This window comes from Entelurus aequoreus, linkage group LG09 (genome assembly GCF_033978785.1).
Source record: "Entelurus aequoreus isolate RoL-2023_Sb linkage group LG09, RoL_Eaeq_v1.1, whole genome shotgun sequence".
Classification (NCBI taxonomy): Eukaryota; Metazoa; Chordata; class Actinopteri; order Syngnathiformes; family Syngnathidae; genus Entelurus; species Entelurus aequoreus.
Genome location: NC_084739.1, coordinates 26,381,491 through 26,394,538, shown reverse-complemented (window position 1 = coordinate 26,394,538; position 13,048 = coordinate 26,381,491). Strand labels below are relative to the sequence as shown.

General features: G+C 38.4%; 1 protein-coding gene across 1 annotated transcript; it reads left to right on the top strand.

Moving 5' to 3' along the window:
* Window positions 1–165: 165 nt before the first annotated feature.
* On the top strand, window positions 166–12,005 carry snx5 (sorting nexin 5). The gene is made up of 13 exons (XM_062058463.1): window positions 166–542; window positions 1,647–1,751; window positions 1,847–1,957; window positions 2,040–2,161; window positions 2,302–2,425; window positions 2,739–2,834; window positions 2,914–3,019; window positions 3,106–3,181; window positions 4,988–5,027; window positions 6,458–6,544; window positions 6,769–6,928; window positions 10,003–10,088; window positions 11,072–12,005. The coding sequence occupies exons 1-13, from the start codon at window positions 507–509 to the stop codon at window positions 11,120–11,122; spliced, it is 1,200 nt and encodes a 399-aa protein (XP_061914447.1). The 5' UTR covers window positions 166–506; the 3' UTR covers window positions 11,123–12,005.
* The last annotated feature ends 1,043 nt before the right edge of the window (window positions 12,006–13,048 follow it).

The window sequence follows — 13,048 nt, the reverse complement described above, 5'->3', positions numbered from 1 at the left end:
CTGTTTCAGTGTACTTACGCCACCTTGTGGCGAGGTTGTTGTTGTTTTTTTTCAATTTGCGTCCTCCAACAGCTGGGAATTGTAGTTGTCATATGACTAAAAAACTGTGTTTAATGTATATTTTAAACTACATTACCCACAATGCTAGACCCGTCGTTAAAATACATCCGTTAGCGTATTAAAATAGGGCGGATGTTCCAATTTTTTATCGGCCTCTTGTTATTGCCATGACTTTGTTACAACTTAACGGCAGCAGTAATGGTTGTTGTTTTAAAATTAGATTTAGTCACGTCTCCGCCTGTATACATATATAATATATAGTGGAATTGGCTTTTTGCCCATTTTTTACTGCACGATCAAAAATCCCAAAACTCGTCAGTTAACAAACGGGAAGAACATTGACAGCACGTCAAAAAGCCGCTAGCCAGCCGCTCACTGCAAACTACACGCATACAAAAGGCTTCCTGCCCTGCCGACACGTCTCTTCACTCGACTTATTCACAACCATGACAGCCACTTTAGACCCAAGCGACACGGAGAAGGTAAGTCAAGCAGAAAATGCACGTTACTGTGGAAGAATTTAGCGAGCTAAAATAAGTTTGCCAAACGGTTGACATCTAGCTAACGCCACTTCATCACATTAGCCTGCGGCTATTAGCTAGCATCGTCTCGTTTACAAAAACAATTAGAAGTGTCATATGTCAGGCACAACTAATTTAATTAAAGACGTCTTCGTTATTAGTAACGTTGCCTACACACGGACTAAATGTGTTTTCATATCGTTGTACTTCAGTGGGTCGCAATGGGTTAAATGGGGAATTTCACTTGTGTTCAAAGAATGCTGACGCACGCATTTAAAAAGTTGTTTTTGGTAGTCTGGAATCTAACACAGGAACAATATATAACATCTGACACAATTACTCTTAACTCTAATAGATTTTGCTGTAATTTATTGTGGTTGGAGACTTACTGAAGAGGAACAATATATATCATCTGACACATCTGATGATTAACTTGTGTGATGACTGTATTATGCTGATAGTATATATTTGTACCATGAATTGATATACGTGGACCCCGACTTAAACAAGTTGAAAAACGTATTCGGGTGTTACCATTTAGTGGTCAATTGTACGGAATATGTACTGTACTGTGCAATCTACTAATAAAAGTTTCAATCAATCAATCAACACAGTCACTCTTAACTCTCAATAGATTTTGCTATAGTTTATTGTGGTTGGAGACTTACTGATGAGGAACAATATATAACATCTGACACAGTCACTCTTAACTCTAATAGATTTTGCTGTAGTTTATTGTGATCAAGACTCCGAGGCGGTTCGGGCATCTAGTCATGATGCCACCCGAACGCCTCCCTAGGGCACGTCCAACTGGTAGGAGGCCACGGGGAAGACCCAGGACACGTCGGGAAGACTATGTCTCCCGGCTGGCCTGGGAACGCCTCGGGATCCCCCGGGAGGAGCTGAACGAAGTGGCTGAGGAGAGGGAAGTCTGGGCTTCTCTGCTTAGGCTTCTGCCCCTGCGACCTGACCTTTTGATAAGCGGAGGAAAATGGATGGATGGATGTAGTTTATTGTGGTTGGAGACTTACTAAAGGGTTACATTAGTCTGTTGTTTCTCCATAGATGCGCTCTGTGTCTGTGGACCTGAGTAATGATGTATCGCTGCTCATTGATATTCCTGACGCACTCTGTGAGAGGGACAAAGTCAAGTTTACAGTCCACACAAAGGTAAATACTGTACATTTTCACACCTACTAATCTTCAGAAAGCCGCAACACTGTTGCACAAACCGTGAAAGCCTTTCCAACAAATTCTGTTCCCAGACCACACTTACCACTTTCCGGGAGCCAGAGTTCTCTGTTCCTAGGCTGCATGAAGATTTCATCTGGCTCCATGACACTCTGGTTGAGACGGAAGACTATGCTGGCCTAATAGTGAGTAACACAGTGCTTGTTCTTCTAAGCTTGTTGAATGAGGAAAACAATCTGTTATCACGCTCATGCTTATCCTTTCTAGATTCCCCCAGCACCGCCAAAGCCTGACTTTGAAAGTCCAAAAGAGAAAATGCACAAACTGGGAGAAGGTGAAGCCACTATGACCAAGGAGGAGTACACTAAAATGAAGCAGGAGTTGGAAGCGTGAGTGTCACAGATAAATTATACATTAGCTCACTGAGTGTCGCTTAAAATGTATATTTTTAACTGTTCTAATAATTTTAGATGCCTGGTGATGCGGGATTGCTTTTTAAGCTTATTTATGTTGTATATTTTTTCTTCAGTGAGTACCTGGCTGTGTTTAAGAAAACTGTCCAAGTGCATGAAGTTTTCCTACAGAGGCTATCTTCTCATCCCATTCTAAGCAAAGACAGAAACTTCCAGATTTTCCTTGAGTATGACCAGGATGTGAGTTCCGTATAATGCTGAGTTCCGTATAATGCTGACTTCCTTTCCTGAGTTGTCTGTTGGAAAGAGGGGAAGTATTGTTTTATTTTACAGGACAGTTGTGACACACAGCCTCCATCTTGCTGATATCAGCAGTTATGCTTATTTATGTAGTGTTTTTTAGTCAGTGGTGTGTTTACAGTACATGTGTTTTACTATTATATACTAAGATTATGTGTGCAATAAATGTATCTGTTACGTCCTATTTATTATAAATACCCAATTTCACTCACAAGAATACGTGCATTTACACTCCTATGTTTTCTAATTTTAGCTCAGTGTCAGAAGAAAGAATGCCAAGGAGATGTTTGGGGGATTCTTCAAAAACATGGTGAAGTCAGCTGATGAGGTCCTTATCTCAGGAATAAAGGTGTGGCTTAGACACAATCTCCCTAAACTCATACAATCTTATTCAGCCAAAAACTATCTCATTGTTCTTTCCCACACAGGAAGTAGATGACTTTTTTGAGCAAGAGAAGACGTTTCTTCTTGACTACTACAGCAAAATTAAAGATTCCACTGCCAAAGCAGAGAAGATGACCCGCACCCACAAAAGTATTTTGAGTGTTTTTTCTTAATTTGTTAAACTGTTCAATGGATGGAGGATAATACATCTTTTGTGCCTCTTTTTATCATTTCAGATATAGCGGAGGATTACATTCAGATCTCGGCCACTCTGAACACGCTTTCTGCTGAAGACAGTACAGCAAATAGGAAGTGAGTACCGGTACAGTACTTAGGTGGTCCTCGTTTTTACGATCCCATGAATTTTGGATATTTTACACAAAGAAAACCAGATACGATGAAAATTACAAATGTGGCTGTATATCTAGGCAGAGTAATGGATAGTTGCGCGAAGCTTCATTGAGAAAGGACAATGTCATTTGTTGACTTAACATTTTAACTCTTATTGTCCAGTATGTCTCCCAAGCGTCAGGCAGACTCTTTTGGTGGCAGCGCTGAAAATTAAAGGAAGTGAAGTGAAAATAGACGTTGCAAAAGTTTGTAAAGTGGATACAGCAATATTTAAAAACATATTTTTTAGAATTTCTTTTTTCAACATTGGCTACATGCCTGGTCAAAGATTCTCTAATGCCATGATCATCTTTAAAGGGGCCCTATTATGCAAAACTAACTACCTTTATACTTCCGGGAAAAAAGCCATTAGGAATTTGCCCCATTGGTGACGTTTTTGTCATTTGTGACATCAGCAGATTATCCATATACGGTAGAGATTTACCCAAAGGGTGAAGTGCCCAATGTAGTCCGCGGGGCTGACAGTAAACTCCTCCTAATACAACCGTAGCGTGTAGTTTGAACTTAATCTGTCACTCACTTTGGAATCGCTAAAAACTACAACAAATATGACGGGTAGAAGACGCTGTCGAAGTGGAGCCACATAAAGACCGCCTACAAAACGGCACATTCTGAAGAGACGGTCAGAAAGCGGCTTGAAAACAGTCTAAAAAAATTATCTATGCTACATTATGACCGAATAACCACCATGGCATGTTATGTAGACCACAAAGAAGTGTTTAAAAAAAATCCTAATATGACCCCTTTTTAAAGGGGCTGTTTGCAACATTTACACAGATGCCTACAAAGCGCCAACTTTCCAAAGTATTTTACACAATATATTCTGCCCTCTTACGGCTTCTAGTACGTAATGACATATCTATCTATGTATGTAACACATGCACGGGAATTAGCTTTGGGTGTTAGCAAGTGATACCAATTTGAATAGCTAGCGTTAGCTGTCATTTAATGTATATTCTATCATTACAACAACATGACTGCAAATTGGTCGTTACTTCTCTTGGACTGCTTTTGTATGTTTGCACGCGCTCCCCACGCGTACGTGTTGACGAGACAGGGTGAGTGACAGCCGTAAACAACAATAATTTTATCCGGGCCGGTAAAATGTTTGTATTACCTAAACTTAGTAATTGTGAAAAATACAGACAATTGTAAAACTAATGGGTGGTGTTAAACCACTAATGATAACATAAACTAGCCAATGTTCTTGTTATAATTTTTGCTTTGAAAAATGTAACTCTGAGCAAGTTGTAAAACAGCCCCCTTTTGAAGGGTTTAAGATGGTATCTGGGAAAATTTAAATTGATCTTGAGTATTTAATGGACAGCAAAAAATAAGCAGCGTAGTGGTCTCCTTATCGAGACTTCCTCCTCCTATTAAGCTCGTCTCTTCTTGCAACACCTCTTCCGTTTTTAAAAAAAAACAACCCCAGCGATATAAGGAGCTAATTTTTTTTTTTTTCTTACTGTATTTTATATCTTTATGTCCTCAATGTGTTCTGTAGGAAGTGTATGTGACTTAAATGTTGATTTCAAAATAATTTATAAAAAAATTAATTAGCCATTTAAAACTTTACCTATTATGCAGTCGTAGGATTGGAACTCGTTGGAAGGCCAAGGACCATGTGAACTGTGTTTGAACACCAGTGCATGTAAGGTGAATGTGCAAATTGCTTTGAAAATCACTATTAGTTTGGGTTTTTTTCAGGCACATGGAAAAGCTGTCAGATCTCTTTGAGAAGCTCAGAGTGAGTATCTTATTAATGAATTCCATATATACGGTACATGTACACCACATTGACTGGAATATAAGATGACCAAGAATATAAGAAAACCTTTTACAAGAGACGTTTTTGTACAAAGAATAAAATATAGACACAAAACACAAGAATAATCCTTGATATTGAAATCATTGTTTCATTGTCATTCAAATAACAACTGGTGGATTGCAATAAAAAGGATGTAATATCTCTCAATTGATTTACCATTGTTTAATGACTGAGCTTTCTAGATCACATTTGTCTTAAAGTTATTATCATAACTCGTTTTTGGATTGTTTAATAACTTGCCCAATGTTTGACACATTTGTTTCCACCGTGTCTCCGGTTGCATCTCTCCAGGTTAGTAGTGTGTGTGATCAACATTGAAAGGGTTGCTTGGGGGATGGCGACTGGCGGCACCTCTGTTTGTGTTTATATACTATATATACACAGTAAATTCCCGCTCTTTGTAAGGGTTGTGTTCTAAGACCCCCCACGAATAGAGACGCCCATAATTAAAATGTCTATTATTGACACCCTAATAAAGCCTGGATTATGCTGCTGTGGGAAGACACCGCTGTACACTGCACCACTCCTCCCTCTCCAAACCCTCCTGCTAACTTGAAGTTGATAGTCCACTATTTCGGATCAACATTGTCAATAAAAGTGACTATTTTAATTATTAGATTATATTCAGCTTCAATAATCCTCCAGCTCCTAGTTTTTCTTTAATTGTGGTTTGTTTATGACAAAGGAAGCTGACAAGCTAAATGCAGAGAAGCATAATCCAACCTTGAACCTTATTATATGCATCAAACATATTTAAAATTTTAATATGTACAGTATAATAGTATATTGTAGGTTAGCATCACTAGTGAATGACAATGAAAGATGATCAATTAACAGATGGAATCGGAGTCACGGTCTAGCCTTTTGGCAGGTGGTTAGGCTATCCCTACCACCATGCTTCGATCTCCTCCTCCCTCTCGCTCTAAAGTGGCTAGCAGTGGTGCGCGACCTGGCTGCTCCGCATGCTGATGTGTCATTCTGGTGGTCGGAGGGGCCGTAGGTGCAAATTGGCAGCTACACTTTCGTCAGTCTACCCCAGGGCAGCTGTGACTACAAATGTAGCTTACCACCATCAATGTGTGAATGTGTAGTAAATAAATGATCAGTTCTCTGTGAAGCGCTCTTAGTGTCTAGAAAAGCGCTGTATAAATCTAATCCAGTAGAATTATGCAGGCATCAACTGTACAGTAGTATCTGTGATTCCAAATACTGTGTAAGACACACTGTCCTTTTTTTAGGCCAAAAATACCATTTTATATTTGGGTTAATGTAGTTTTATGTAGAATGTATGCACTACTTTAAACATGGACTGCAGTGTATTTGTATTTTTTTTCTTTGTTTTCCCACAGAAAGTAGAGGGAAGAGTGGCATCTGATCAGGAACTCAAGCTTACCGAGCTGCTTAGATATTACATGAGAGATATTCAGGCAGCAAAGGTAAGTGATGAGTCACACCTTCCGTCCACACACTAATGAAAAACATTTTACAGAAAATTTGGTGCGTCAAAGCAAACATTTGTACAATGCTTTTTAAATAAAAATGTTAAGTTTTTTGTGTTTGCATATGTTATTGCCTCTGTTGCAAACACTTTTTGGATAAAGGTTGACACATTTTGCCTCTTGTTGTATTTTTTCTATTCATCCCTACAAACACATTTAAGGATCTTCTCTACCGTCGAGCCCGGGCATTAGTCGACTATGAGAACTCCAACAAGGCGCTGGACAAGGCTCGGCTGAAGAGTAAGGACATTCTTCAGGCGGAGGAACACCAGAAGCAGTGTCTACAGAAGTTTGACAAGCTCTCAGAGTCTGGGAAGAAAGGTTGGTTTGACAGTCATGTGGAATCAAGTTTGATCATTGCCTTTGCGGCGTAATCTCTTTAGTATGTACACTGTCACAGATATATGTACACCTTTTGAATATATAAGTAAGGTCCATAAAAATATTGGTATCCTCGTTTTTGTAGGATTAATTATTGCCAAAAATATGTCTCGGTTATCATGCAGCCAAACATTGCAGAATATATTAGTCTGTTTCCCCAGGTATCATTGTGCAGAAACAAGTGCCCAAAGAAAGAATCCCACAGATTGGTGACTCTGAAAAATTGATAGTGGTTCTTTTCGAGTTTAGGCCATGTCCCCACAAACATGGATACTTAATAAACGCATACTTATCACTGCGTTTAGGCCTCTTGTCCACACACAAATGCTTACTTTTGTCCTTAAAAACACAGACTTTTGCAAACGCTGGCCAAAGTTTTGAGTTCCAAAACTTTCCGCTCTGCGTATGTGTGTAAACTGCTCAAACGGAGACTTGTACTCCTCTGATGACGTCACGGTTGTGCGCTGTCATTTCAAAAGTTCAACAACGCTGCCTTTAAACACACTATAGGAGGACTTACTTTACGTTTGAGCATAAACATTAACCTGACTCTCGCCAGACCCTTGTAGTTCGCTGAGCTCAACACAAGGGTCTGGGCTCGAAGGCATTGCAAACTCCTTCCAAATAGCAAAAAATAATGAACCAATCAGGATCGGCGGGCGGGATTTCATAGATGTGACGTAGCGCCGAAGCGACTGTTTGATTCAAACAACAATGGCAGCACACAGTCCTCGCTGCGTCGTGTGCTGACATTGATTCTGCTATTGCAACTGTTTTGTCGAATCTATCGAATATTAATTATCTAAAAGATGAACAGACAACGGTTTTGAAGGCATTTTTTTGGTGGCAAGGATGTTTTGGCTCTTCTTCCGACCTGGTTTGGATTTCCCAGCGTCGCTCTCATCAGCGTCACAGGTTGATTTCGATGTGAGTGGTTGAAGTAGCACGTCATTCAAGATAACGGACAAGTGGTTTATCCAATTACATAAAATTTTTTTTTTTTACAAGGCCCCGCCTTCTGAAATACATCTCCTATTGAGAACTCCCAGATCAATGTGTGGAGCTCAGTGAACTACAAGGATCTGGCGAGAGTCAGGTTACATAAACATGCTTTTATTTTCACTCTACATGGATGAAAAAGACGCATCAAAATGGGCGACAATGACAGTCCGCTGTTTTGGATACGATTGCTGTCGGACCTCCAGCTATTGGGACAACTTTGACAAGCAAGAATTTTTGCTTTGTGTCATGAGAAAGTTGCAGCATTATCATGTTTTAACCCTTGTTGAACGACAGATCATAGATGGCACGGAATCGACCGTGCATGCGCATATAATGTGCCCGAATGACCAAAAAATGATGTACCCTTCCTCCTTTTTAATGTTAAGACAATGTACACTTCATTGTACATGCATCTCTATATTGATCATTAAATGTGTTACAATTCCATGAGAGTTTTGCAGCGGCACACGCATGTACGGGCGCTTTAGGCACTGAAACATTCAAAAAGGTTTCTTTGGCTCATTACTGCATGCTGATTTTAGAAATAATGTACACTTCACTGCACATTTAATATATCACCATATTGCTGATTTAACGTTTTGGGTTTCAGCAGCACATGCGTGCACATGCGCTTTAAACACTAAAAAAGATTCATAATGTTCCCAGGGCTCTATAAGTGCAGGCTAATTTTAAAGATAAGGTACATGTCATTTTATGTCTAGTATATTAAAATAGTGTGGTGTAATAAGAACTAAGTCAGCTGTGGCTGCTTTTCCAGGCTTCTGATTGGACAAAATGTGCATGACAGCAGGTGTAGGCATTTGTGTGTAGACATACAGCTTTGAAACTACACTTGTGTAGATGGAGATCGTTTTAACCCCAAATATGCGTTTTTGAAACTCCGTTCGTGTGGACATGGTCTCAGACACAATAGAGACACATTGCAGAAATTGAGCTAAAGTAACGTTCAAGTGAGAAAGTATACAGTTCTAACCATCCACTTTTAAAAGTTAACTTTGTAAAGGACTAGAGTAAAATATCTTACATGTAGCTTTTTCCTCCACCTTCACTCATTGTTGTGTTCACCAACAAGAAGTGAAGTGAATCGCATTTATATGGCGCTTTTCTCTAGTGACTCAACGCGCTTTGCATTGAGAAACCCATTATCTACTTTTATGCTGCATTTACGGAGTGCGCAATTACGGTAAAAGTGATGTTACATATTCATTCATCCATTTTTGTCTTTTATAATTATTTCTTATTATTATGTGTTGTGCCTATATTTTGGGGTGTATGAACTGGAATAATTGGATTGTTACCATTATGTATCGTGACTGTTTCTTATGAGAATAATTGATTCGTTTGGTCATTTTGGAACTGATTACTGATGAAAACCTAGGTACCACCTTACAAGAAAAACCTAGTGCACTGAACGACCACTACATTAATAAAAGGACATTGTTAAAGGGAATGTTTGCAACTTACTCACCGTTACCATACATTTTTCAAACCAAAAAATATAACAAGAACACCATTGGTAACTATCTTATGTTACCATTAGTGGTTTAACAGAACACATTTGTTTTAAAACTATCTATATTTTTCACAACTACATAGTTTGTTTATTAAACACTCTGTCTCATCAACACGTATGCGCAGGCAGCGTGTTCACACATACAAAAGCAGTCCTGTTGTTATGATAGAATATACAGTACATTCAATGACAGCTACACTAACTATCCAAATACCCAATACTAAGCCGCGTGCACGTATTATGTACATACAAGTCATTACGTCCAGAAGCCAATTCATATATTTAAAAACCATTGGAAATTTAGCACTCACTAGGCAACTGTGTAAATGGTGAAAACAGACCCTTGAAATTAATTTCTCTCTGACATGTCAATCACATCTGAGCAATATTATTTTTGTAGGGAAATATGTTTCATGTAGTAGCTGTTTCTGAGTGAAAAATGTTTGCATCAGACAAACTTAATTGTGTTCTCCTGCAGAGCTCACTAGTTTCAAGGGCAGGCGAGTTATGGCATTCAGAAAGAATCTCATAGAAATGGCTGAACTGGAGATTAAACATGCCAAGGTGAGTAGTCTAATCTTTCTCTAAAAAGTTTATATTTGTTACCAATTCTTTATAGTCACTTATTAGCATAAAACTACAGTATAACGACATATAGAATGACTTTTAAGATTTCTACACACTATTGTTATAGATTTAGAGATTTTTAATAAAGCAAGCAATTATTCAAAGACGTAAACTCAAATGGGAACATTTAATGACCTTCTCTTTTACAAACATTTGAAACTGACTTAAGCCTTAAAGGGGAACTGCACTTTTTTGTGAATTTTGCCTATTGTTCACAATCATTACGAGAGACATGACGATGGATGTTTTTGTTTTTTTTACATACTAAATATTAAATAAATGCGATCAAAAGTCCGCTTTCCATGGAACCTATGGTAGTCTATTTATTCTGCCTAAAAAGCCCTTAAAAAAACTTCCAAACACTTCCATTGAGGTGGTTTATACATGATGTAAGTATACCGTATATGTAATGTTGTAACGGGCACATTTATAATAACATTTTAATCATTTTAAATATTTATTTAGAAGTTAGAATTATTTTTTTTTAAATTCATCCGTCGCCATGTCTTTCATAAGGATTGTGAACGATAGGCACAATTCCCCCCAAAAAAGTGCAGTTCCCTTTTTAGAAAAATCCTCAAGGACATAGCCTTTAGAATCGTTGACATTGATAAGTGTAAAACACAACATAGGAGGCAATTTCTGGGGTGATGGGTCACATGACAAACTTGTCTAGGTATGGGTAGTAATGCAACCGTGACATTCAGTCATTTTGTTGAATAATTGAATGACTGGACCCCGACTTAAACAAGTTGAAAAACTTATTCGGGTGTTACCATTTAGTGGTCAATTGTACGGAATATGTACTTCACTGTGCAACCTACTAATAAAAGTCTCAATCAAAAACTATTCTCACCATGAATGTTTCGCCAGCCAATAAAGAAGAGATAAATGAATGCATTTTTTCCTCTCTTTTGCAGAACAATGTGACACTATTGCAGGGGTGTATTGAGATGCTTAAGAGCAACTGACATCAAATGACGGTATTCTTGTCCCAACTGCCATGTGACCAGTTATGGCCAATGAAATCCTGGCGTCTCTGGGGCCTCACACAGACATGAATTCAACCCGCATCTTAGCTTCCACTTGCCTCTCTGGTGCCTCATGACCTGTTATGTTTTTTTAACACATAATTACTTACCCAAGCCATGTCCTTTGATCCGCAGTACATGCTCTTCACACCCAACCCAATATTATTACAGTCATTGTTTGTCTTTTTTTTTTTTTCTTGTAACGTCTCATTTTAATACTGTTGTCACAAGTTGCTTCTCAGAGCACCATTAATACATGATTTATCTCCCTTGAAAGTGGAGTGTGACATCTTTGAGATTGTGTCATTTTCATCAAAATAGTTTTAAATTGAGATCTGCTAATGCATTCCCAGCAATCTTATACCATGGTTTAGCGCACAACATCATAAACACATTTACACATGCATTTTGAAAATACAATCCTTCACACATTTTGTTTGCACAGCAGTCATACTACCTCTTAAGATACAGGTGTTATATCATCTGCGACACCTCCCTACTGACTGCCCTTTTGTTCCCTCCATTTACAATTGATACTTTTTTCCCTGACTTTGCGCTATATCTTCTTAAACCTTGACGGGGTCCCATGTAGTAGTCCCATTATGTTTCCAAGGCATCGGAACAGTTACAAAAATGTACACGAGGACGACCAAAAGGTTTCACAATCATCACAAAGCACATTGGTGTGTTAATACATTATAGATTTCGAAAAGAATGTATTTGTAATTGATTCCAGCAGTGTGGATTCTTTTATGCAATGTTTTTCTAACTCAATATTAGCATTTATAAATTTGTAACAATATTGAATAAATCCTATACTTTCCCAAAATGAGTCTGTTGTAATTTTTGGGGGCAATATAATACATTTCAATTACTGTAATACTTCTGGCCTTATAATACAAACTTGGCACCTCTATTTTGCTTTTTGGGGGCTTTCCGGTTTCTTTTAAGAAAATGCTCCAATAACCAAGTTATTTTAAATAGTAAATCTGCAGTCTTCCTCTGCCTTCTATTTTGCAATTCGTCAAGGGTCAGCTCCAGCCTCAGACACCCTCCGCCCCTACTCAGAGCTGCAATCAGACATGCCCACTCAACCGATTAAATCAGCAAACTGTAAGGAAGAAATTGACATAATTGGTTGAATATTGGCAAAGTCGTACGACTTTGCTATGAAATAGCTGTCGGTGAAGTGGCCATGGGGTAGGTCTTTAGCTCCCTGGTAAACATAGTTTAGACACAGAATAGTTGCATTGAAAAAAGCATTTTCTGGCTGCCATTTTTGAAGACGATACTGAACAGTGATGGCCAATTACATCGAGACTCCTGGCAAGGTGTCACACATGGTTTTCCAAAAGAAATTTAAAAGAACTGGTGACAATCTCATGGAAGTTCTCATACCTGACCATTGCATGAGTGGCCACAAATTTGAACTGGGGATCACATGTAGAGCTAGAGTGCAACACTTTAAACATATACATAAGTTTGAAATGTTGATAATGTGGCTTATCTTAAGTACAATACTGTAGTTTTACAATCAAACTGTGTTGCAGTCGTGTCATAGTGACCTGTAAGTTTTAGATGATTGGCTAAAAACTACAGATGTTTTTAGCCAATGGAAATATTACACCTTATCAGTACAAACAGGTAAATTTGCCAACTGATTACGTAGAGCAAACAGCTTTAGATAGCATAAAGTATGGTCCAAAGACCACGGGCGCTCTTGTTTTCTTCTGCGTTGATATTATACTGCCATGAAGCAAAGTTTGTGATATGTAAATGTTTCCAGGCTAGGTGTACTGCATATGTTTCAGTAACCTTTGTATCACAAATCTACAAAGAATATTGCTGACATTTATTGAATAGCTA